This window comes from Coregonus lavaretus (assembly GCF_964263955.1).
Source record: "Coregonus lavaretus genome assembly, chromosome: 32".
Lineage (NCBI taxonomy): Eukaryota > Metazoa > Chordata > Actinopteri > Salmoniformes > Salmonidae > Coregonus > Coregonus lavaretus.
Window position 1 is genome coordinate 2,169,053 of NC_140019.1, and position 27,222 is coordinate 2,196,274.

At 45.2% G+C, this 27,222-nt stretch overlaps 1 protein-coding gene across 1 annotated transcript in view; it reads left to right on the forward strand.

Moving 5' to 3' along the window:
* Nucleotides 1-27,222, forward strand: part of LOC311107514 (glypican-3-like) — a gene marked incomplete at both ends in the record, with an annotated part of 281,287 nt that overhangs the window by 119,817 nt on the left and 134,248 nt on the right. Inside the window, one exon of the mRNA XM_084150013.1 lies at nucleotides 16,831-17,516. Within this exon, the coding sequence (XP_084006139.1) occupies nucleotides 16,831-17,516 (686 nt within the window). The remainder of the gene's footprint in view (nucleotides 1-16,830; nucleotides 17,517-27,222) is intronic.

Sequence of the window (27,222 nt, forward strand, 5' to 3'; positions counted from 1 at the left end):
TCCAGTCTGTGCTAGCAAAACAGTCCTGTAGCTTAGCATCTGCTTCATCTGACCACTTTTTTATTGACCGAGTCACTGGTATTTCCTGCTTTAGTTTTTGCTTGTAAGCAGGAATCAGGAGGATATAATTATGGTCAGATTAGCCAAATGGAGGGCGAGGGAGAGCTTTTACGCGTCTCTGTGTGTGGAGTAAAGGTGGAGGAGTTTTTTTCCCCTCTGGTTGCACATTTAACATGCTGGTAGAAATTAGGTAAAACAGATTTAAGGTTCCCTGAATTAAAGTCCCCGGCCACTAGGAGCGCCACCTCTTGATGAGCGTTTTCCTGTTTGGTTATGGCCGTATACAGTTCATTGACTGCGTTCTTAGTGCCAGCATCGGTTTGTGGTGGTAAATAGATAGCTACGAAGAATATAGATGAAAACTCTCTTGGTAGATAGTGTGGTCTACAGCTTATCATGAGATACTCTACCTCAGGCGAGCAAAACCTTGAGACTTCCTTAGATATCGTGCACCAGCTTTTATTTACAAATATACATGGACCGCCACCCCTTGTCTTACCAGAGGCTGCTGTTCTATCCTGCCGATACAGTGTATAACCCGCCAACTGTATGTTATTCCTGTCTTCGTTCAGCCACGACTCGTGAAACATAAGATATTACAGTTTTTAATGTCCCGTTGGTAGGATATTCGTGCCTGTAGTTCGTTCACTTTATTATCAAGCAATTGTAAATTGGCCAATAGTATCGACGGGAAAGGCAGATTAGCCACTCGTCGCCGGCTCCTTACCAAGCACCCCGATCTCCTCCCGCGATATCTCATTTTTTTCCTACTGCGAATGATGGGGATGAGGACCCTGTCGGGTGTCTGGAGCAAATCCCTCTCGTCCGATTCATTAAAGAACAATTATTCATCCAGTTCAAGGTGAGTAATCGCTGTTCTGATGTCCAGAAGCTCTTTTTGGTCATACGAGACGGTAGCAGCAACATTATTTACAAAATAAGTTACAAACAATGCGAAAAAAACACACAAAATAGCACTGTTGGTTAAGAGTCCATAAAACGGCAGCCATCCCCTCCGGGCGCCATCTTCACTGCTGCACGTCTATTACGCGTTGGTCCAATGTCATTTCATTTAAATTACGTGGAAACAACGTTGATTCTACCAGTGTATGCCCAGTGAGCTATGCCTACCTAGCAGAATGATATCATGATTATTGGCATCAATCCAGTGGCCATTTGTTTTTCATACTCCATCTCATGTGCTATAGAAACACTGCTAACCAAACAATAATGCTAGGTGCCTGTGCACTTGAATTAAAGGGTAATGACACTCAAAAATCTACATTTCTTACATTTTTCCCCAGACCTCAAAAGTGGTCTCCTGATGTGGTTTAAGCATTGTTATAGACTTAGAAAATAAAATGTGTTGTTTTACTAATTGAAAACAAAGTGTGACTTTGAGAAAGAAAACCTGAAAAAAACCTGTGAATTTCTGACTCAGTTGACAGCCTCATTTATCTGTTTCAGCAGTAATCCTACTGTTGGCCTACGTGCACAGTACAGCTTTGGTCGACCTGACTGTGAAAGAACATTATGGGATTAATCATTTTAGGTTATTTAGTATGAATGTCACTATTTCTCGTAGAATATATTACACAGGGCGCCTTTCCTTCATTTTTGGACAAAATTAGAGTACAGTGAGGGAAAAAAAGTATTTGATCCCCTGCTGATTTTGTACGTTTGCCCACTGACAAAGACATTATCAGTCTATAATTTTAATGGTAGGTTTATTTGAACAGTGAGAGACAGAATAACAACAAAATAATCCAGAAAAACGCATTTCAAAATGTTATGAAATGATTTGCATTTTAATGAGGGAAATAAGTATTTGACCCGTCTGCAAAACATGACATAGTACTTGGTGGAAAAACCCTTGTTGGCAATCACAGAGGTCAGACGTTTCTTGTAGTTGGCCACCAGGTTTGCACACATCTCAGGAGGGATTTTGTCCCACTCCTCTTTGCAGATCTTCTCCAAGTCATTAAGGTTTCGAGGCTGACGTTTGGCAACTCGAACCATCAGCTCCCTCCACAGATTTTCTATGGGATTAAGGTCTGGAGACTGGGTAGGCCACTCCAGCACCTTAATGTGCTTCTTCTTGAGCCACTCTTTGTTGCCTTGGCCGTGTGTTTTGGGTCATTGTCATGCTGGAATACCCATCCGCGACCCATTTTCAATGCCCTGGTTGAGGGAAGGAGGTTCTCACCCAAGATTTGACGGTACATGGCCCCGTCCATCGTCCCTTTGATGCGGTGAAGTTGTCCTGTCCCCTTTGCAGAAAAACACCCCCAAAGCATAATGTTTCCACCTCCATGTTTGACGGTGGGGATGGTGTTCTTGGGGTCATAGGCAGCATTCCTCCTCCTCCAAACGTGGCGAGTTGAGTTGATGCCAAAGAGCTCGATTTTGGTCTCATATGACCACAACACTTTCACCCAGTTCTCCTCTGAATCATTCAGATGTTCATTGGCAAACTTCAGACGGGCATGTATATGTGCTTTCTTGAGCAGGGGGACCTTGCAGGCGCTGCAGGATTTCAGTCCTTCACGGCGTAGTATGTACAAATTGTTTTCTTGGTGACTATGGTCCCAGCTGCCTTGAGATCATTGACAAGATCCTTCCGTGTAGTTCTGGGCTGATTCCTCACCGTTCTCATGATCATTGCAACTCCACGAGGTGAGATCTTGCATGGAGCCCCAGGCCGAGGGAGATTGACAGGTCTTTTGTGTTTCTTCCATTTGCGAATAATCGCACCAACTGTTGTCATCTTCTCACCAAGCTGCTTTTAGATGGTCTTGCAGCCCATTTCAGCCTTGTGTAGGTCTACAATCTTGTCCCTGACATCCTTGGAGAGCTCTTTGGTCTTGGCCATGGTGGAAAGTTTGGAATCTGATTGATTGATTGCTTCTGTGGACAGGTGTCTTTTATACAGGTTACAAACTGAGATTAGGAGCATTCCCTTTAAGAGTGTGCTCCTAATCTCAGCTCGTTACCTGTATAAAAGACACCTGGGAGCCAGCCTTCTGATTGAGAGGGGGTCAAATACTTATTTCCCTCATTAAAATGCAAATCAATTCATAACATTTTTGACATGCGTTTTTCTGGATTTTGTTGTTGTTATTCTATCTCTCACTGTTCAAATAAACCTACCATTAAAATTATAGACTGATCATTTCTTTGTCAGTGGGCAAACGTACAAAATCAGCAGGGGATCAAATACTTTTTTCCCTCACTGTATATACCCACTTCTCCAGGCACCACCACACCTGTGCTGTGCATGTCAGTCTTTGATCAGCGCTGGCACTTTTCGAGGTAGGAAGTCATGTTGTTTCTGCTCCAGCACATGACATGCAGACTGACGTTAACTTTAATGAGGGAGTGAGGCCATGAAAGACAAAAAAGGAAGTCCCTCTCTCTTTCCTCTGGCGGCATAGAGGAATGATGGGGATGAAAGGATGAGGGGAAAGGGGGATGATGCGTGCCTCAACAGGCCTCACACTCCACCACAGTGAGATTGTGGGCATTTTACTATAATCTCCTCACACAGACAGAGAGAAAAGGGTAGAGAGAAAGGGATAAATCAAATCAAATTTTATTGGTCACATACACATATTTACCAGATGTCATTGCGTGTGTAGCTAAATGATTGTGTTCCTAGTTCCAACAGTGCAGTAGTATCTAACAATTCACAACAATACACACAACTCTAAAAGTAAAATAATGGAATTAAGAAATATATAAATATTAGGTTGAGCAATGTCGGAGTGGCATTGACTAAAATACAGTAGAATACTTCTGCACTGTGGCTTACGAAATTATTCAACCCCCTTGGAATTTTTCCTATTTTGTTGATTTACAACCTGGAATTAAAATTGATTTTCAGGGGGGGTTTGTATCATTTGATTTACACAACTTGCCTACCACTTTGAAGATGAAAAATAAAAAAAATTGTGAAACAAACAGGAAATAGGACAAAAGAAAACAGAAAACTTGAGCGTGCATAACTATTCAATACTTTGTCAATACTTTATAAATGCTTTGTAGAGCCTTTTGCAGCAATTACAGCTGCAAGTCTCTTGGGGTATGTCTCTATAAGCTTGCACATCTAGCCACTGGGATATTTGCCCATTCTTCAAGGCAAAACTGCTCCAGCTCCTTCAAGTTGGATGGGTTCCACTTGTGTACAGCAATCTTTAAGTCATACCACAGATTCTCAATTGGATTGAGGTCTGGGCTTTGACTAGGCCATTCCAAGACATTTCAATGTTTCCCCTTAAACCACTCAAGTGTTGCTTTAGCTGTATGCTTAGGGTCATTGTCCTGCTGGAAGGTGAACCGCCGTCCCTGTCTCAAATCTCTGGAAGACTGAAACAGGTTTCCCTCAAGAATTTCCCTGTATTTAGCGCCATCCATCATTCCTTCAATTCTGACCAGTTTCCCAGTCCCTGCCAATGAAAAACATCCCCACAGTATGATGCTGCCACCACCATGCTTCACTGTGGGGATGGTGTTCACAGGGTGATGAGAGGTGTTGGATTTGTGCCAGACATTTTCCTTGATGGCCAAAAAGCTAAATATTAGTCTCATCTGACCAGATTACCTTCTTCCATATGTTTGGGGAGTCTCCCACATGCCTTTTAGTGAACACCAAACGTGTTTGCTTATTTTTTTTTACCTTTGCTTTCTTGGGTACAGGAACAATGGTGGCCCTCTTGAAGCATGTGGGAACAGCAGACTGGGAAAGGGAGAGATTGAATATGTCCATGAACACACCAGCCAGCTGGTCTGCGCATGCTCTGAGGACGCGGCTAGGGATGCCGTCTGGGCCGGCAGCCTTGCGGGGGTTAACATGCTTAAATGTCTTAATCACGTCGGCCACGGAGAAGGAGAGGCCACAGTCCTTGGTAGTGGGCCTCGTCAGTGGCACTGTGTTATCCTCAAAGCGGGTGAAGAAGGTGTTTAGCTTGTCTGGAAGCGAGACGTCGGTGTCGGCGACATGGCTGGTTTTATTTTTGTAGTCTGTGATTGTCTGTAGACCCTGCCACATACATCTCGTGTCTGAGCCATTAAATTGCAACTCCACTTTGTCTCTATACTGATGTTTTGTCAGTTTAATTGCCTTGCGGAGTGAGTAGCTACACTGTTTGTATTCTGCCATATTCCCAGTCACCTTGCCATGGTTGAATGCGGTGGTTCGCGCTTTCAGATTTGCGCGAATGCTGCCGTCTATCCACGGTTTCTGGTTAGGGAAGGTTTTAATAGTCACAGTGGGCACAACATTACCTATACACCTGATAAACTCAGTCACTGTTTCAGTGTATATGTCTAAATAATTTTCGGAAGCTACCCGAACATATCCCAGTCCGCGTGATCAAAATAATCTTGAAGCGTGGATTCCGATTGGTCAGACCAGCATTGAATAGTCCTTAGCACAGGTACTTCCTGTTTGAGTTTCTGCCTATAGGAAGGGAGAAGCAAAATGGAGTCATGGTCAGATTTGCCAAAAGGAGGGCAGGGGAGGGCCTTATAACCATCCCGGAAGTTTGAATAGCAATTGTCGAGGATTTTAGCAGCGCGAGTACAACTGTCGATATGTTGATATAACTTCGGCAGCCTAGTCCTCAAATTTGCTTTGTTAAAATCCCTGGCTACAATAAATGCAGCCTCAGGATATGTGGTTTCCAGTTTGCATAAGGTCCAGTGAAGTTCTTTGAGGGCCGTCGTGGTATCGGCTTGAGGGGGGATATACACGGCCGTGACTATAACCAAATAAAATTATCTTGGGAGATAATACGGTCAGCATTTGATTGTGAGATATTCTAGTTTGGGTGAACAGAAGGACTCGAGTTCCTCTATGTTACTACAATTACACCACGAGTTGTTAATCATGAAACACACACCTCCGCCCTTCTGCTTCCCGGAGAGATATTTATTCCTGTCTGCGCGATGAACTGAGAACCCATCTGGCTGGACCGATTCCGACAGAATATCCCAAGAGAGCCATGTTTCAGGCCTTGATGTCTCTCTGGAAAGAAATCCTTGCCCGTAGTTCGTCGACTTTCTGAGCTAGTAAAAATAATACATAAAAAAAACAAAATACTGCAAAGTTCCTAAGAGCTAGTCGCGAGGCCGCCATCTTCGTTGGCGCCATCACTCTGGATTACTGACCTCTGCCTGCCCTTGACCTGTTGTTTGCTTGCCCCCTGTTTTCGTAATAAACCTTTGTTACTTCGACACTGTCTGCATCTGGGTCTTCTCCTGAAATGTGATACTCACACACTGTGCCCCCATCTGTTTCAAGAACTTCAAAACCATTCCCTATCCCCTCGCCTCTCTCCGTTTGAACTTGGGCCCATTGCTCTTTCATCTGTCTTTAATTCCCCACTTCAAAAAGGAAAGACTTGCTCCTTCATTATCACTTCATTACTTTATTAAACTGCTATGCTAATATATATTCCATGTATAACATTTGTATATTTTTGAAAACGGGCCCAGTTGAATTTGAATATTTCATGGATGGAATGTGAATTGAAGATGGGATGGTTATTATGAGGAAGGGTATATTAAAGGATGGATATGGAGGAAAGTGAGGAGAGGAGTGTAGTAGAGGAGGGTAGGGGCTGAGGGCATGTATTCCAAACCACAGGACCTCCTCAGTGATGCACCCTGGGATGTTACTGTGGTGTTTGTGGTGCCTATGGATGCTTCTCCAGTCTGTGTCATGAACTCTCATCTCTCCCGGCTCTCTATCTCTCGCTGCTCTCTCTCCATCTCTCCATCTCTCTATCTCTCATCCCTCCACTCTGGATCTGCCATAGGCCTTTCAACTTCGCCCTCACATCATGACCCTGGAGAGCCACGGGAGCTCTCTGGATGATGCTTTATGAATGTGTTTGTGTGTGTGGTTTTATCAGGTGTTTTCAAGTGTATGGGGGTGGAAGGTGTATAGGTACTGTATGTTTAATCATCTGGAAAGTATTGGATTTGTCAGGGCTTTGACTTGTGCGATTCCTGAGTGTGTATTTTGTCTGTGTATGTGTGTGTATGTGTTTGATTGGGGTGTCACATCTCTCTCACATGTTCCTCCGTTGAGTTTTTGAGGATAAATGTTTTGTCTCTCTACGCTGGCATCGGTTAACTCCAGCTTGCTTTGATTTCAGCTTCAAAGCCTGCCTACCTGAGTGCTTCTCTCCACATGTTCTGGCACTTTCTCCCCCCCTCCCCCCACCTCACCGTATCCTTAAGACAATAATACAACATTTGAAATGTCTATATTATTTTACAACTTTTGTGAATGTAATGTTGACTCTTCATTTTTTATTGTTTATTTCTGTTTATTTCTATTTAGTTTCTTGTCTATTTCACTTGCTTTGGCAATGTAAACATATGTTTCCCATGCCAGTAGAGCCCTTTGAATTGAATTGACATGGAGATACAGCGGTGAGAGGCAGAACAGACAGAGCAGATAGACAGCCAGGCATACTATGTTTGCATCCCAAATGGCACCCTATTCCCTATATAGTGCACTACTTTTGACCACAGCCCTATGCACTATAAAGGCACTAGGGTGCCATTTGGGCCTCTATCTACTCTGTCAGTGTGGTCTGTGTGAGTTGAGAGGTGTTGATGCTGTGCTCCAGTCCTCACATCCCTCTCCCTGCGGTCATCCAACTGTTTGCCCACACGTTCATCATCCTGGCCCGCCTGTGTGTGTCTGGCTGAAGAGGTGTTGTCTAACAGATGGAGTAACCTAATACCAGTCTCATCTCTCCCTTCCCGCCTTTCCTCTCTCTGTCCGTCCGCCCAGTGGCTTGGCTGATGTGATTCTATCTGGGTCTTACCAGAGTCCTCCCTGTCTCGTTCCAGGAATCAGCCCACCCCAGCCTACCCTGCCTGTCTGCCGGCCCCTGTGCGTCCGGTAAACCTCTGGCTCCCAGGTTCAAATAGACAGCAACCTCTGGGATAAGAGTTCCTCAGGTGGAACAGTTAGTTCTCAGGTTCCCCATAGGGCTCCGGTCAAAAGTAGTGCACTATATAGGGAATAGGGTGCCATTTGGGAGGCATCCAATTTCAGTCTTTTGGAGTCTGAATTACATTGCCCGGCCCAAAGCAGAATAGCTTCCCATCCAAAATCAATAGGATGCCTAATGCATAAGCATAGTAGCACCCACATCATTTATGTGTGATGTATGAAGTGGCAGACCATAGCTGGCAGGTGGAGGAGGGGACTCTATTCCTAGTGATGTTTCAGGGGCTGATCCTGGATCTGTCCTGTTCTATCACTGGGAGTTTGTCCGAAATGGCACCCTAAATGGTACCCTATTCCCTATATAGTGCACTACTTTTGACCACAGCCCTATGGGCCCTGGCCAAAACACCCTTTCCCTATATAGTGCACTATTTTTGACCAGGCCCCAGGGTGTTCAAAATGTGGTCAAAAGTTCTGCACTATGTAGGGAATAGGGTGGTAAAAAGTATTGCATTACATAGTGAATAATGTGCGATTTCAGACCCCATCCCAGGTGTCCGTCCCTCGTCGTCAATCTTCTCCGTGGCAATCAGGGAAATGGATTAGTCTCATTGGCTGGCTAATATATTGATGGTTCTCCTCTCCCAGAAATAATGAGTGTTTGGCCCTTCACTGATTGATGTGTTGGTGGGTCAATGGAAGGAGCTGTCACTGTCTACCTTCCTCCTTAATGTGAAACCACAATTATCAGGATTATCTGACCATGAGTCACACAGTCACACGGTTTTGTCCCAAATGGCACCCTATTCCCTATGTAGTGCACTACTTTTACTTTTGACCCTATGGGCCCTGGTCAAAAGTAATGCGCTATATAGGGAATGGAGTATTTGTATTTATTAAGGATCCCCATCAGTTACTGCCAAGGCAGCAGCTACTCTTCCTGGGGTCCAGCAACATTAAGGCAGTTATATACAATTTAAAATATTACATTACATTTCATAACACTTTTCACAACACATTAAGTGTGTTCCTTCAGACCACTACTCTACTATTTCATATCTACAATACAAAATCCATGTGTATGTGTTTGTAGAGTGTGTGTCTTATGTGGAATAGAGTTCCATGTAGCCATGGCTCTATGTAATACTGTGCGCCTCCCATAGTCTGTTCTTGACTTTGGGATTGTGAAGAGACCTTTGGTGGCATGTCTTGTTGGGTATGCATGGGTGTCCAAACTGTGTGCTAGTAGTTTAAACAGACACCTCGGTGCATTCAGCATGTCAACACTTCTTACAAAAACAAGTAGTGATTAAGTCAATCTCTCCTCCACATTGAGCCATGAGATATTTACATGCATATTATTAATGTTAGCTCTCTGTGTACATTTAAGGGCCAGCCGTGCTGCCCTGTTCTGAGCCAATTGTAAAAGGCAGAGCAGCGCTTTATTATGGACAGATTTCTACCCATCTTAGGTACTGTTGTATCAACATCTATTGACCATGACAGTTTACAATTCAGGGTTACTCCAAGCAGTTTATTCACCTCAACTTGCTCAATTTCCACATTACTTATTACCAGATTTAGTTGAGGTTTAGGGTTTAGTGAATGATTTGTCCCAAATACAATGCTTTTAGTATTTTAAATATTTAAGACTAACTTATTCCTTGCCACCCATTCTGAAACTAACTGCAGCTCACTGTAGTACCTGATGTGTTGAGTCATCCACATACATAGAAACACTGGCTTTACTCAAGGCCAGTGGCATGTCATTAGTAAAGATTGAAACAAGTAAGGGGCCTAGACAGCTGCCCTGGGGAATTCCTGATTCTACCTGGATTATGTTGGAGAGGCTTTCATGAAAGAACACCCTCTGTGTTCTGTTAGACAGGTAACTCTTTATCCAGAATATAGCAGGGGGTGTAAAGCCATTTGGGACACAGCCACAGTCACGCGGTTGAATGATGTGAGGAGAATGGAGACAGGTGGGATGTGAGGTGTGTTCATAGGGAGAAAATTTAATTTTGTAACGGACATTCAATACCAAAAGAGTGCATAAAGTATGTTTTACCATGTCGTTCAACTCTAAAATCTGCTCATGTGGCATTAAAAGCTTGTAGTTTTCTCCTCTGTGCCATTCCAGTTCTGATGCATTGGATGAATACTGCTTGTGGATGGGCTTAGAGCTACAGCCTGAATACTTCTGCAGCCAGGCACATTAACATGGAGGCTATGGCTGATACTGTATTTGATTATGTTTTAATTGACATCCCTGATTAATGAAATGGGATCGGTTTCCCACAGGATGATGAAGCATCCCCTAGCAACGCAACACTTTGCTGACTTATGCTGCATCTCAAATGGCACCCTATTCCCTTTGTAATGCATTACTTTTGACTAGGGCCCATGGCAAAAGTAGTGCACTATAATGGGAATAGGATACAATTTGGGAACTACACTTACTGTATCCCTCACCAAATGACAGAACAATTACACCTTCTTGGGCTTAGATATATCCATATTTCTGCTCCACAGGCAGGTGGTGTGCAACCAGATCCTTTGAGTAAATGTCAGAGACGGCTGGCGAGGAAGGAGGAGGTAAAAGGAGGGATGAGGAGAGAGAAGGAGGGAGGAGGAAAGAGGAGGGGGGGATTTGCCTTAGCCTTGAGGATGTGCTGTTTATCTGCCTATGAACGTTCTCCATCTCTATGTGTTCTGCTACTGCTAATGTATCTGTTCTTTTGCACTGTAATATCCACAGGTCATATGATCCACAGTCATTAACCTCAACCTCAACACTAATCCTAACTGGGCATTATTATGCCTGGGACATCTTTGTGTCTGTGGCTAGGGACATAGCCATGTCAGCTGTAAATTATATTACTACTACTGCTTCCTAGATAGAGCCACCACCACCATCTCTGAATAGCATCATGGCCCCAGTCTGCATCCCCTATATAGTGCACTTATTTTGACCAGGGCCCATAGGCCTATATACAGTTGAAGTTGGAAGTTTACATACACTTAGGTTGGAGTCATTAAAATTCGTTTTTCAACCACTCCACACATTTCTTGTTAACAAACTATAGTTTTGGCAAGTCGGTTAGGACATCTACTTTGAAAGTAATTTTTCCAACAATTGTTTACAGACAGATTATTTCACTTATAATTCACTGTATCACAATTCCAGTGGGTCAGACGTTTACATACACTGTTGACTGTGCCTTTAAACAGCTTGGAAAATTCCAGAAAATGATGTCATGGCTTTAGAAGCTTCTGATAGGCTAATTGACATTGTTTGAGTCAATTGGAGGTGTACCTGTGGATGTCTTTCAAGGCCTACCTTCAAACTCAGTGCCTCTTTGCTTGACATCATGGGAAGATCCAAAGAAATCAGCCAAGACCTCAGAAAAAAATGTGTAGACCTCCACAAGTCTGGTTCATCCTTGGGAGCAATTTCCAAACACCTGAAGTTCATCTATACAAACAATAGTACGCAAGTATAAACTCCATGGGACCACGCAGCCGTCATACCGCTCAGGAAGGAGACGCGTTCTGTCTCCTAGAGATGAACGTACTTTGCTGCCAAAAGTGCAAATCAATCCCAGAACAACAGCAAAGGACCTTGTGAAGATGCTGGAGGAAACAGGTACAAAAGTATCTATATCCACAGTAAAATAAGTCCTATATCGACATAACCTGAAAGGCCGCTCAGCAAGGAAGAAGCCACTGCTCCAAAACCTCCATAAAAAAGCCAGACTACGGTTTGCAACTGCACATGGGGACAAAGATCATACTTTTTGGAGAAATGTCCTCTGGTCTGATGAAACTAAAATAGAACTGTTTGGCCGTAATGACCATCGTTATGTTTGGAGGAAAAAGGGTGTGGTTGCAAGCCGAAGATCACCATCCCAACCGTGAGGCACGGGGGTGGCAGCATCATGCAGTGGGGGTGCTTTGCTGCAGAAGGGACTGGTGCACTTCACAAAATAGATTATGTGGATATATTGAAGCAACATCAAGACATCAGTCAGGAAGTTAAAGCTTGGTCACAAATGGGTCTTCCAAATGGACAATGACCTCAAGCATATTTCCAAAGTTGTGGCAAAATGGCTTAAGGACAACAAAGTCAAGGTATTGGAGTGGCCATCACAAAGCCCTGAAAAAGCGTGTGCGAGCAAGGAGGCCTACAAACCTGACTCAGTTACACCAGCTCTGTCAGGAGGAATGGGCCAAAATTCACCCAACTTATTGTGGGAAGCTTGTGGACGGCTACCCGAAACATTTGACCCAAGTTAAACAATTTAAAGGCAATGCTACCAAATACTAATTTAGTGTATGTAAACTTCTGACCCACTGGAAATAAATAAAAGCTGAAATAAATCATTCTCTATACTATTATTCTGACATTTCACATTCTTAAAATAAAGTGGTGATCCTAACTGACCCTAAGACAGGGAATTTTTACTAGGATTAAATATCAGGAATGTGAAAAACTGAGTTTGAATGTATTTGGCTAAGGTGAATGTAAACGTCCGACTTCAACTGTAGTAGTGGACTACATAGGGAATAGGGTGGCTAGTGTGCCATTTGGATCACAATCTTAGGTCCCTGACACATACCCCCTCTCCCTCCATTAGAGGACACCTGATCCCACCCAGCCCTCCAGGCCCTGGCCTCTTGAGAGGAAGAGAGCAGGGAGGAGCATGTCTAGGAAATGGCTCTACAATGGTTATTACACTGAGCTTTGTGACCCCACATACAGTACTTACAGCATCTTGTATTCCATTATAATGTAGCTCTCTCTACTAGGGTCTGTAAGCAATATGGCATCTGAATGACATGGTTGGCCTTAAAGAAGGAGGGAGAATGAATATGTCTGTGTCTGCTCACTCCTCTCTTAATTTAATTATTATTTTTATATTCTCTAATTTTGTGTTTAAAAAAAAGTGTATTTACGTGAGCATTGTACGCTTCAGTGTGTGTGAGTGTATGTGTAGCGTGTATGTCACCCTCCTGCCAGCCTGTCTGGCATTCAGCACATCTGTCTGTCTCATTGATCACAGAGGGAAGTGCATCTCAGGCACAGCGGGACAACCCAACCCAAAAATCCAATATGAGGCACACCAAAACACCCCCTCCCTCCAGATGCGTACCCTCATTTGGAGAGGGAACAGAACGCAGACTGAGAGGTAGCACAGTGTGGGCTCTGCTGTCTAGAGGGACATTGTCAGCAGGGTTGGGGTCAATTCTGAATGAAGTTGTGAATTGCTCTTTAATTCGAATTAAATTATTAAATTTGAAATTAATTTGAATTGACTACATTACACAGAAACCAGAATTTAATTTGAGTTTGAAAGAAAAGGAATTCAATTAAATTCAAATGGCTTATTTATTCAACACACGACCCTACAAATGTTTATTTTTACATCATGTATACTCCTAATTTTTAAAAAAATAATTACAGTAATCTGGAAATATTCTAAGATCATAATTCACTTAACGTTTTTAAATATCAGAAGAAAATACATTTCCCGAAATGCATTAGATCATACACTGCCGTATAGAAGGGAACAATCTAATGTCTCATGACAAAGAATAATACTGTTTGTCATCTTTGAGTTATAATCAAATTCATATTTGAAATGGTATGTATATTCTTTGCATTAATAGGTGGCATATCCTTTTGATAAAATATTTGTCAAATGAATGAGACTTTTATGTTTCATGTCTCACTTGAATTGGTTTGAATTGCTTTGAATTAAATTCTACCTCCTTCAATTCAAATACATGTTTTATTGTGCTTCCTGTGGGTTGTGGCCAATTCAAATTCAATTCAAATTCATTGTTTGTACGCCATTTCATCCAGGAGGGATATATAAGACATTTCTGACATTTGATGTGTTATTGTTTTAATCTATTTGGTGTAGTTACATTTCATTTTCTTCAGGATCATCAGGCACTCACAGTAACCATATCCAAGTTCACCCTCAGTTCACTGGTGTGAATTAGGGTGCATAGAAGTTTTCAGGCAGTAAATGAAAAGTAGATACCTAGTCAGTTACACAGCTGAATGCATTCAACCAAAGTGTGTTTTCTGAATTTAACCCAACCCCTTTGAATCAGAGAGGTGCAGGGGCTGCCTTAATCAACACCTTCAGCAAGCAGTTGTGGGGGTTAACTGCCTTGCTCACGGGTAGAACAGCAGATTTTTCCACCTTGCCGGCCTTGGGATTCAACCTTTCGGTTACTTGTCCTAACGCTCTAACCTCTAGGCTACAAGTTGACTAGTCATAACAAAATCTGTTCTCCAATACCTTGGGCGCAAATACACTGCTCAAAAAAATAAAGGGAACACTTAAACAACACAATATAACTCCAAGTCAATCACACTTCTGTGAAATCAAACTGTCCACTTAGGAAGCAACACTGATTGACAATACATTTCACATGCTGTTGTGCAAATGGAATAGACAACAGGTGGAAATTATAGGCAATTAGCAAGACACCCACAATAAAGGAGTGGTTCTGCAGGTGGTGACCACAGACCAGTTCTCAGTTCCTATGCTTGCTGGCTGATGTTTTGGTCACTTTTGAATGCTGGCGGTGCTTTCACTCTAGTGGTAGCATGAGACGGAGTCTACAACCCACACAAGTGGCTCAGGTAGTGCAGCTCATCCAGGATGGCACATCAATGCGAGCTGTGGCAAGAAGGTTTGCTGTGTCTGTCAGCGTAGTATCCAGAGCATGGAGGCGCTACCAGGAGACAGGCCAGAACATCAGGAGACGTGGAGGAGGCCGTAGGAGGGCAACAACCCAGCAGCAAGACCGCTACCTCCGCCTTTGTGCAAGGAGGAGCAGGAGGAGCACTGCCAGAGCCCTGCAAAATGACCTCCAGCAGGCCACAAATGTGCATGTGTCTGCTCAAACGGTCAGAAACAGACTCCATGAGGGTGGTATGAGGGCCCGACGTCCACAGGTGGGGGTTGTGCTTACAGCCCAACACCGTGCAGGACGTTTGGCATTTGCCAGCGAACACCAAGATTGGCAAATTCGCCACTGGCGCCCTGTGCTCTTCACAGATGAAAGCAGGTTCACACTGAGCACATGTGACAGACGTGACAGAGTCTGGAGACGCCGTGGAGAACGTTCTGCTGCCTGCAACATCCTCCAACATGACCGGTTTGGCGGTGGGTCAGTCATGGTGTGGGGTGGCATTTCTTTGGGGGGCCGCACAGCCCTCCATGTGCTCGCCAGAGGTAGCCTGACTGCCATTAGGTACCGAGATGAGATCCTCAGACCCCTTGTGAGACCATATGCTGGTGCGGTTGGCCCTGGGTTCCTCCTAATGCAAGACAATGCTAGACCTCATGTGGCTGGAGTGTGTCAGCAGTTCCTGCAAGAGGAAGGCATTGATGCTATGGACCGCCCGTTCCCCAGACCTGAATCCAATTGAGCACATCTGGGACATCATGTCTCGCTCCATCCACCAACGCCACGTTGCACCACAGACTGTCCAGGAGTTGGCGGATGCTTTAGTCCAGGTCTGGGAGGAGATCCCTCAGGAGACCATCCGCCACCTCATCAGGAGCATGCCCAGGCGTTGTAGGGAGGTCATACAGGCACGTGGAGGCCACACACACTACTGAGCCTCCTTTTGACTTGTTTTAAAGTTGGATCAGCCTGTAGTGTGGTTTTCCACTTTAATTTTGAGTGTGACTCCAAATCCAGACCTCCATGGGTTGATAAATTTGATTTCCATTGATAATTTTTGTGTGATTTTGTTGTCAGCACATTCAACTATGTAAAGAAAAAAGTATTTAATAAGATTATTTCATTCATTCAGATCTAGGATGTGTTATTTTAGTGTTCCCTTTATTTTTTTTAGTTGTGTACTCCAGCTCAGTGGTTGCGTCACAAATGGCACCCTACTGTATTCCCTATATAGTGCGCTACTTTTGACCAGAACCCTATGGGTCAAGGGCTCTTGTCAAAAGTAATGGGAATAGGGTACCATTTGGGATGCTGACAGTAACTCCCAGCCAGCTCCCCTGCCTAGTGCAGTAATAGAACCCTAAAATCTCTCCCCGGTCTCTTTTTTTCCCCCTGCCTTCTTCTTCTGGGCTGGGGGGGGCGGGCGGGGGGTGCGGGGGGTGAAAGATGAAGAGTGTGCCTCTTTGCCACAGTGTTGATAAGACAACACTTAGTGCCTTGAAACGCCTGTGATTATTTCCCTGCCTCTCGTCGACCACGCCCCTCCCTCCCTCTTGCCTGCTTTGTGCCTTTCTCTTCCAGATATCTCCAAGACAATACAGGCCACTGGATCGCTCTGGATAAGAGTGTCTGCTAAATGACTTAAATGTTAAATGTTAAATGTTAAAATCTAGGTTTGGCAGCTCAAATCAGGATTAATGAGATGTTTTTGAAGTGGCAACGACTGTTGAAACGTGCTCTTTTGTAGTGTCAGAAAAGTCAAAACCCAAAATTGTGGTTCTCATTTGATGTGGAAGCTTTGCATTGTTTAGTGTACAAGCCTCCGTCTCAGGCAGATGATAACACGAAGGTGTGCATTTGAGAGTGTGTGTTTGAGTGTTTGTTTGAGTGTGTGTGTTTGTGGAAAGTTTCCTCTGAATGTGTTTGTGAAAGAGATTGTATTTGAAAATGATTGCGAATGCTTTTTTTTATTGATCTGTTTACTAGAAATGAGTGAGTCATCTCATTTCTAGTTTTAAAACAGCACTTTTTTTTCTAACATTCTTTCCCTCTCCCCCTCCCTCCCTCTCTCTTATCCCCCTCCCTCCCAGAGGCCTTTGAGTTGGTGTTGCGTCACGGCCATAACTCCACCCTGCTGATGCTGAAGGAGGACTTCCCAGGGCTGGGGGGTGGGGCCCAGGGGGCGGTGGGCCATCTCTTTCTGGACGTGTCTCTATACATCCTGGGCTCGGACTCCAGCGTGGATCACATGGTCCAGGCATTCTTCACCCGCCTCTTCCCTCTGGCCTACCGACGCCTGCTGGGGGGTGGCACCGCACCCATGTCTGAGGAGTGCCTGCGGAGGGCGTGGAAGGACTCCATAGTGTTTGGCCCTTACCCTAAACTCATGATGACTCGTTTGTCACGCTCCCTCCTGGCCACGCGTGTCTTCCTGCAGGCGCTGAACCTGGGCATTGAGGTCGTCAACACCACAGACCACCTGCGCCCGGGGAGGGACTGTGGGCGTGCCCTGCTGAGGCTGTGGTACTGCCCACACTGCCAGGGCCTGCTGGGGGCCCCGGCATGTAAAGGGTTTTGCCAGGCTGTGATGGCGGGGTGCCTGGGTGGCGCTGCGGAGGTACAGCCACACTGGAAGGGGTACGTGGAAGGGCTAGGGAAGTTGGCGGGGGCCATGAGGGGGGAGCAGGACGTGGAGGCCGTGATGATGAGGTTTCATGTGCTGGTCAGACTGGCCCTCAGACACGCTGTCAATGCACGCCCCCGCCTACACGCACTGGTGAGTAACACGTGCACACACACGCACGCACACACACACCATATCAGCCATATCAACTGACGAGCTCCGTACAGGGCAGATCAACAGGCGCAACCAACCTGCGGGCAGTGGGTTCCGAACAACAATGACAAAAAAAATTATACAACAAAATCATTTTGGGGGAAATTATACCACTACCCAAAAGGGCACTTTGAAGACTGGAAGGGCAAAGGGACGTGCTCTGCACAGGTCGAGCCCAATCTGTGCACGTGCCTGCATACACATCAAAGTGAGATATATCGTAATAATGAACTTTAACAATTTATAAAAAGCCATGTACTTTTCTAGTGGGCAGTCAGGAAGAACCATGCTATAAAGCAAATCCTCCCCTCCTGCTCAGCGGTAGCGGTGACCCTCTATGTGGGGTTTAAACTGCGATAAATCAGTTGAATTGGTTTCCGTGTGTACATCTGAAGTGGGGGAGAAGTGCTCATGAAATATGGAGGTCTTTTCTGGAGAGGTTGCTGTTTTTCTGTCTCTGGTATTTGTGGGATTGTGCTGAACTTTTCACTCTCACACCTAGGCTACCAGTGGTGAGCGACCAGGGTTCTTCTATCAGACCCCATCACTTATTAAAACAGGGGTTGACCTCACTTTCTCTGCTCTCCCAGTGTGTGTGTGTGTGTGTGTGTGTGTGGACGTGTTTAACTATACTTGTGGGGACCAGAAGTCCCCACAATAATAGTAAATGAACAAAAATGTGACCAACTGGGGTCAAATGCTATGGTTAGAATGAGTGTTAGGGTTAGAATGAGGTTTAGGGTTAGGGTTATGAGCTAGGGTTAAATTTAGGGTTAAGGTTAGGTTTTCGGGTTAAGGTCCATGAAAGAAAGTGACCTGATATGTGTGCACACTGCAATGTGACTCATTCTAGTCCCATTGGATTTAACTGCCTTAATTTTGCTGGACCCCAGGAAGATCCTTATTAAATGCACATTCAAAATGGATTTTGTAGTGTGTGTGTGTGTGTGTGTGTGTGTGTGTGTGTGTGTGTGTGCGTGAGCACATTTTTTGTGTAGATGGGTGTGTGTGTGTACTGTATGTGTGCATCTCAGCTGAGTAGTGTTCTCCAGGACAGATCCCTCCTCTGTGTTGTCATTGAGGGGACACACACAGGCAACCATTTCTCTGATGGCTAATCCATCCTGTCAAATCTGAAATTAGACAACAACAATGTCATGTGACTTTGACTTTCACTGTCCAGCGTTCTCTCCTTTCCCTCCTCCTGTGATTATTTGTCCTTCTGTGTGTGTATGAGTGTGTGTGTGTGTGTGTGTGCACACGCACACATGTTTGTGTGCGTGCGCGTGTGTGTGTACACGTTTGTGTATGTGTATCCACCTCTTCATGGGTCACTGAGTTTGATAGGGATGAGGCAGTCCAAAGCAGGACAGCAGTGGACTGTTCAGTATGACATTCACAGAGAGCGAAGGAGTCAGTGAAGGGAAGAGGAAAATAAGAGGGCAGCCCAGAGCCTGGGGTCCCAACCCATTCACCAGTGACAACATTGCCGCTCTGTCCTTCTCTCGCAGTTTGATGTCATCTGCTTCCCCTCTTTTGTTTATATTTCATCTCTCCTTTCCCTCCATCCCTCTCTTTCTCTCTCCCTCTCTCTCACACACACACTGCTTTGAGAGAAGATGCATGATTTATGAAGCTCTATTTTTACCGGTTACTGAGCAGAAGAGAAGGGAGGGAGAGAGAAAGAGATGGAGAGAGAGTTTGACCCTTCTCCTGTAAATGAAGATGGGAAATAGGTTTTATTGGTGAGACAGAAGTATGAGGGAACTGACAAAGCTCTATGGAACAATTCAGAAGAAAAAGAGCAATGGACTTGGGCCTCTCCACTTAATAAAACATGATAATCTGGGTTACGTCCCAAATGGCACTAAATTCCCTATACAATGCACTACTTTTGACCAGGGCCAATAAAGTATGGTATGTTTGTTTGTCATGTGTCAGGCAGACACTCTCTTTATATGTGTCAGAAACTGAATGTAGGCTATAAAAATGTATAATAATAAAGAGAGTCACACACTATATGTATAAGCTCCCAGAAATGCATTGGGTAAACCACCAGCGTTTCGGCATCGCAGTGCCTTCTTCTTGTTAATATCATGAATGCTTGAACCAAGTTATATAGAAAACACTGCAATTAGTGCAACTAATGACCACAATGAGGGGTGTGTCATAGTAATTGGGGTGATGAGGGATGAAAAAGTAGGCCTGTTAAGTCAAGTTACCCATATGCGGGACTTTGAGCGGTTCTGGACCGGTTCCGACTGACATTTTGGTGTTCAAAGCGCTCTGTGAACGCCGTAGGGTCCTGTGCCTTATAATGCCCCAAAAAAAACATCAGTCCGCTCTCCGTTTCCATTCTCTCAGCGGAGCTGACTTGAAGAGTCAGGTTTCAGCCCACACATCTGCATAGGGACTGACATGTCACATTTTCTGGCCTATCCAGACAGAGCAAGCGAGCCCAGCCTGGGAGACGGCATATGAACTGGGACAGTCTAGCGAGTCCAGCTATTGTGGTTTCAACTCGCTGTGATATTTAGAGCTCTCAACATTAAAAATACTACATCATTTCATCGAATTTAAAGAATACCACTTTCTCTTGGTCACAGATTGACTAAATCACTTTGTGCTTAAAGCGGAAATTCCACTCAGTGGACGTTTAGGAGAAAATTCTCTGTTGTCAGTTACATAAAATAGTGCCAATATTGTACTGTCACAAAGTATGAACATATTTATTAGTGTTTTCCACAAGCACATGGAGTAGCCAGCCAAATCGAAAAAGTAGCCAGCCAGGCTCCCCTGGGCGAGGGGGGTGTTAAGATTTTTTTTGCCGAACAGCTCTATTTTGGTGGCATCTTGTACACTCTAATGCTAGAATGTATTTTCAACCAGCAACTATCAGGAAATAACACTGATACATTTCTTTCACACTTTTACAGTGTTGGTTTCATCAGCTGTTGTACAATATGATATAAAACACAGGATACCTTTTATTTGGACTGCACTGGGTCTTTAAATAATGTTGTAAGAGTCTGCTGACTTCCACAGGCTTCAAGCTGTTTAAGAGGCATTTTCTCAGTTATCTTCAGCTATGTGATGATTTCCAGGGGTGTATTGGTGTGAGCATTTGGTCAGCGATATATTAGCTAATGCCTGGCGCAGGAATGAGAGCCCTAGCAGCCAGCCGTCTGTGGCTATCAGGCTCCTATTTCCTGGTCTGCGTCTCAAATGGCACCATATTCCTCTATAAACAGTACCAGTCAAAAGTTTGGACACCTACGCATTCCAGGGTTTTTCTTTATTTTTACTATTTTCTACATTGTAGAATAAAGGGAAGACATCAAAATTATGAAATAACACATACGGAATCATGTAGTAACCAAAAAAAGTGTTAAACTAATCAAAAAATATTTTATATTTTATATTCTTCAAAGTATCCACCTTTGCCTTGATGACAGCTTTGCGCATTCTTGGCATTCTCTCAACCAGCTTCTTGAAATGCTTTTCCAACAGACTTGAAGGAGTTCCCACATACACTGCCTTGCAAAAGTATTCATCCCCCTTGGCGCTTTTCCTATTTTGTTGCATTACAACCTGTAATTTCAATGGATTTTTATTTGGATTTCATGTAATGGACATACACAAAATAGTCAAAATTGGTGAAGTGAAATGAAAAAAATAACTTGTTTCAAAAAACTCTACAAAATAAATAACGGAAAAGTGGTGCGTGCATATGTATTCACCCCCTTTGCTATGAAGCCCCTAAATAAGATCTGGTGCAACCAATTACCTTCAGAAGTCACATAATTAGTTAAATAAAGTCCACCTGTGTGCAATCTAAGTGTCACATGATCTGTCACATGATCTCAGAATATATACACCTGTTCTGTGAAAGGCCCTAGAGTCTGCAACACCACTAAGCAAGGGGCACCACCAAGCAAGCGGCACCATGAAGACGAAGGAGCTCTCCAAACAGGTCAGGGACAAAGTTGTGGAGAAGTACAGATCAGGGTTGGGTTATAAAAAAATATCCTTTGAACATCCCATGGAGCACCATTAAATCCATTATTAAAACATTGAAAGAATATGGCACCACAACAAACCTGCCAAGAGAGGGCCGCCCACCAAAACTCACGGACCAGGCAAGGAGGGTATTAATCAGAGAGGCAACAAAGAGACCAAAGATAACCCTGAAGGAGCTGCAAAGCTCCACAGCGGAGATTGGAGTATCTGTCCATAGGACCACTTTAAGTCGTACACTCCACAGAGCTGGGCTTTACGGAAGAGTGGCCAGAAAAAAAGCCATTGCTTTTAAGAAAAAAATAAGCCAAAAGGCATGTGGGAGACTCCCCAAACATATGGAAGAAGGGACTTTAGATTAGACTAAAATTGAGCTTTTTGGACATCAAGGAAAATGCAATGTCTGTCGCAAACCCAACACCTCTCATCACCCCGAGAACACCATCCCCACAGTTAAGCATGGTGGTGGCAGCATCATGCTGTGGGGATGTTTTTCATCGGCAGGGACTGGGAAACTGGTCAGAATTGAAGGAATGATGGATGGCACTAAATACAGGGAAATTCTTGAGGGAAACCTGTTTTAGTCTTCCAAGGATTTGAGACTGGGACGGAGATTCACCTTCCAGCAGGACAATGACCCTAACCATACTGCTGAAGCAACACTCGAGTGGTTTAAGGGGAAACATTTAAATGTCTTGGAATGGCCTAGGAAAATCCCAGACCTCAATCCAATTGAGAATCTGTGATATGACTTAAAGTTTGCTGTACACCAGCGGAACCCATCCAACTTGAAGGAGCTGGAGCAGTTTTGCCTTGAAGAATGGGCAGAAATCACAGTGGCTAGATGTGCCAAGCTTATAGAGACATACCCCAAGAGACTTGCAGCTGTAATTGCTGCAAAAGGTGGCTCTACAAAGTATTAACTTTGGAGGGGGTGAATAGTTATGCACGCTCATGTTTTCTGTTTTTTTGTCTTATTTCTTGTTTGTTTCACCCAAAAATATATTTAGCATCTTCAAAGTGGTAGGCATGTTGTGTAAATCAATTTATACAAACCCCCCAAAAAACCATTTTAATTCCAGGTTGTAAGGCAACAAAATAGGACAAATGCCAAGGGGGGTGAATACTTTCGCAAGCCACTGTATTATTTTTATTTTTATTATTATTTTAATTGTTTTATTTCACTTGGTGGCTCCTTTTCCTTCACTCTGCGGTCCAACTCATCCAAAACCACCTCAATTGGGTTGAGGTCGGGTGATTGTGGAGGCCAGGTCATCTGATGCAGCACTCCATCACTCTCCTTGGTCAAATAGCCCTTACACTGCCTGGAGGTGTGTTTTGAGTCATTGTCCTGTTGAAAAAAAAGCGATAGTCCCAATAAGCGCAAACCAGATGGGATGGCGTATCGCTGCAGAATGCTGTGGTAGCCATGCTGGTTAAGTGTGCCTTGAATTCTAAAAATAATCCCAGACAGTGTCACCAGCAACGCACCATCACACCTCCTCCTCCATGCTTCACGGTGGGAACCACACATGCAGAGAACATCCATTCACCTACTCTGCGTCTCACAAAGACACAGCCGTTGTAACCAAAAATCTCAAATTTGGACTCATCAAACCAAAGGACAGATTTCCACCGATCTAATGTCCATTGCTCATGTTTGATGGCCCAAACAAGTCTCTTCTTCTTAGTGGTGTCCTTTAGCAGTGGTTTCTTTGCAGCAATTCGACCATGAAGGCCTGATTCACGCAGTCTCCTCTGAACAGTTGATGTTGAGATGTGTCTGTTACTTGAACTCTGTGAAGCATTTACTTGGTCTGCAGTCTGAGGTGCAGGTAACTCTAATGAACTTATCCTCTGCAGCAGAGGTAACTCTGGGTCTTCCTTTCCTGTGACGGTCCTCATGAGAGCCAGTTTCATCATAACGCTTGATGGTTTTTGCGACTGCACTTGAAGAAACTTTCAAAGTTCTTGAAATATTCCCGATTGACTGACCTTCATGTCTTAAAGTAATGATGGACTGTCATTTCTCTTTGCTTATTTGAGCTGTTCTTGCCATAATATGGACTTGGTCATTTACCAAATAGGGCTATCTTCTGTATACCACCCCTACCTTGTCACAACACAACTGATTGGCTGAAACGCATTAAGAAGGAAATAAATTCCACAAATTAACTTTTAACAAGGCACACCTGTTAATTGAAATGTATACCAGGTGACTACCTCATGAAGCTGGTTGAGAGAATGCCAAGAGTGTGCAAAGCAGAATCTCAAATATGAATAGTTTGATTTGTTTAACACTTTTTGGTTACTACATGATTCCAATGTGTTATTTCATAGTTATGTCTTCATTATTATTCTACAATGTAGAACATAGTAAAAATAAAGAAAAACCCTTGAATGAGTAGGTGTGTTCAAACTTTTGACTGGTACATTTTTACATTTTAGTCATTTAGCAGACGCTCTTAACCAGAGCGACTTACAGGAGCAATTAGGGTTAAGTGCCTTGCTCAAGGGCACATTAACGTCATTTAGCAGACGCTCTTAGCCAGAGCGACTCACAAATTGGTGCGTTCACCCTATAGCCAGTGGGATAACCACTTTACAATTTGGGGGGGGGGGGGGGGGGGGGGGGGGTTAGAAGGAATACTTTATCCTATCCCAGGTATTCCTTAAAGAGGTGGGGTTTCAAATGTCTCCGGAAGGTGGTGAGTGACTCCGCTGTCCTGGCGTCGTGAGGGAGCTTGTTCCACCATTGGGGTGCCAGAGCAGCGAACAGTTTTGACTGGGCTGAGCGGGAACTATGCTTCCGCAGAGGAAGGGGAGCCAGCAGGCCAGAGGTGGATGAACGCAATGTCCTCGTTTGGGTGTAGGGACTGATCAGAGCCTGAAGGTACAAAGGTGCCGTTCCCCTCACTGCTCCATAGGCAAGCACCATGGTCTTGTAGCGGATGCGAGCTTCAACTGGAAGCCAGTGGAGTGTGCGGAGGAGGGGGGTGACGTGAGAGAACTTGGGAAGGTTGAACACCAGACGGGCTGCGGCATTCTGGATGAGTTGTAGGGGTTTAATGGCACAGGCAGGGAGCCCAGCCAACAGCGAGTTGCAGTAGTCCAGATGGGAGATGACAAGTGCCTGGACCAGGACCTGCGCCGCTTCCTGTGTAAGGCAGGGTCGCACTCTCCGAATGTTGTAGAGCATGAACCTGCAGGAGCGGGTCACCGCCTTGATGTTGGCGGAGAACGACAGGGTGTTGTCCAGGGTCACGCCTAGGCTCTTCGCACTCTGGGAGGAGGACACAGCGGAGTTGTCAACCGTGATGGCGAGATCATGGAACGGGCAGTCCTTCCCCGGGAGGAAGAGCAGCTCCGTCTTGCCAGGGTTCAGCTTGAGGTGGTGATCCGTCATCCATACTGATATGTCTGCCAGACATGCAGAGATGCGATTCGCCACCTGGTTATCAGAAGGGGGAAAGGAGAAGATTAGTTGTGTATCGTCAGCGTAGCAATGATAGGAGAGACCATGTGAGGATATGACAGAGCCAAGTGACTTGGTGTATAGGGAGAAAAGGAGAGGGCCCAGAACCGATCCCTGGGGGACACCAGTGGTGAGAGCACGTGGTGCGGAGACAGCTTCCCGCCACGCCACTTGGTAGGAGCGACCGGTCAGGTAGGACGCAATCCAGGAGTGAGCCGCGCCGGAGATGCCCATCTCGGAGAGGGTGGAGAGGAGGATCTGATGGTTCACAGTATCAAAGGCAGCAGACAGGTCTAGAAGGACAAGAGCAGAGGAGAGAGAGTTAGCTTTAGCAGTGCGGAGAGTCTCCGTGACACAGAGAAGAGCAGTCTCAGTTGAATGACCAGTCCTGAAACCTGATTGGTTTGGATCAAGAAGGTCATTCTGAGAGAGATAGCAAGAGAGTTGGCTAAAGACGGCACGCTCAATAGTTTTGGAAAGAAAAGAAAGAAGGGATACTGGTCTGTAGTTGTTGACATCAGTGGGGTCGAGTGTTGGTTTTTTGAGGAGGGGAGCAACTCTCGCTCTCTTGAAGACGGAAGGGACATGGCCAGCGGTCAAGGATGAGTTGATCAGCGAGGTGAGGTAGGGGAGAAGGTCACCGGAGATGGTCTGGAGAAGGGAGGAGGGGATGGGGTCAAGCGGGCAGGTTGTTGGGCGGCCTGCAGTCACAAGTCGCAGGATTTTATCTGGAGAGAGAGGGGAGAAAGAAGTCAAAGCATAGGGTAGGGCAGTGTGAGCAGGACCAGCAGTGTTATTAGACTTAACAAACGAGGATCGGATGTCGTCAACCTTCTTTTCAAAGTGGTTGACGAAGTCATCCACAGAGAGAGAGGAGGTGGGGGGGGGGGGAGGAGGATTCAGGAGGGAGGAAAATGTGGCAAAGAGCTTCCTAGGGTTAGAGGCAGATGCTTGGAATTTAGAGTGGTAGAAGGTGGCCTTAGCAGCAGAAACAGATGAAGAAAATGTAGAGAGGAGGGAGTGAAAAGATGCCAGGTCGGTAGGGAGTTTAGTTTTCTTCCATTTCCGCTCCGCTGCCCGGAGCTCTGTTCTGTGAGCTCGCAGTGAGTCATCAAGCCACGGAGCTGGGGGGGAGGACCGAGCCGGCCGGGAGGATAGGGGACACAGAGAGTCAAAGGATGCAGAAAGGGAGGAGAGGAGGGTTGAGGAGGCAGAATCAGGAGATTGGAGGGAGAAGGATTGAGCAGAGGGAAGAGATGATAGGATGGAAGAGGAGAGAGTAGTGGGAGAGAGAGAGCGAAGGTTGCGGCGGCGCATTACCATCTGTGTAGGGGCAGAGTGAGTAGTGTGGGAGGAGAGCGAGAGAGAAAAGGAAACAAAGTAGTGGTCGGAGACTTGGAGGGGAGTTGCAGTGAGATTAGTAGAGGAGCAGCATCTAGTGAAGATGAGGTCAAGCGTATTGCCTGCCTTGTGAGTAGGGGGGGACGGTGAGAGGGTGAGGTCAAAAGAGGAGAGGAGTGGAAAGAAGGAGGCAGAGAGAAATGAGTCAAACGTGGACATAGGGAGGTTGAAATCCCCCAAAACTGTGAGGGGTGAGCCATCCTCAGGAAAGGAACTTATCAAGGCGTCAAGCTCGTTGATGAACTCTCCAAGGGAACCTGGAGGGCGATAGATGACAAGGATATTAAGCTTAAATGGGTTAGTGACTGTGACAGCATGGAATTCAAATGAGGAGATAGACAGATGGGTTAGGGGAAAAATTGAGAATGTCCACTTGGGAGAGATGAGGATTCCTGTACCACCACCCCTCTGACCAGATGCTCTCGGGGTATGCGAGAACACATGGTCAGACGAGGAGAGAGCAGTAGGAGTAGCCGTGTTTTCAGTGGTGATCCATGTTTCCGTCAGCGCCAGGAAGTCGAGGGACTGGAGGTTGGCATAGGCTGGGATGAAGTCAGCTTTGTTGGCAGCAGAACGGCAGTTCCAGAGGCTGCCTGCGACCTGGAACTCCAGGTGAGGGGTGCGAGCAGGGACCACCAGGTTGGAGAGGCAGCAGCCGCGCGATGTTGTGCGTTGTTTGTGTAGCCTGTGCAGAGACGAGAGAACAGGGATAGGCAGAGGCATAGTTGACAGGCTGTAGCAAATGGCTACAAA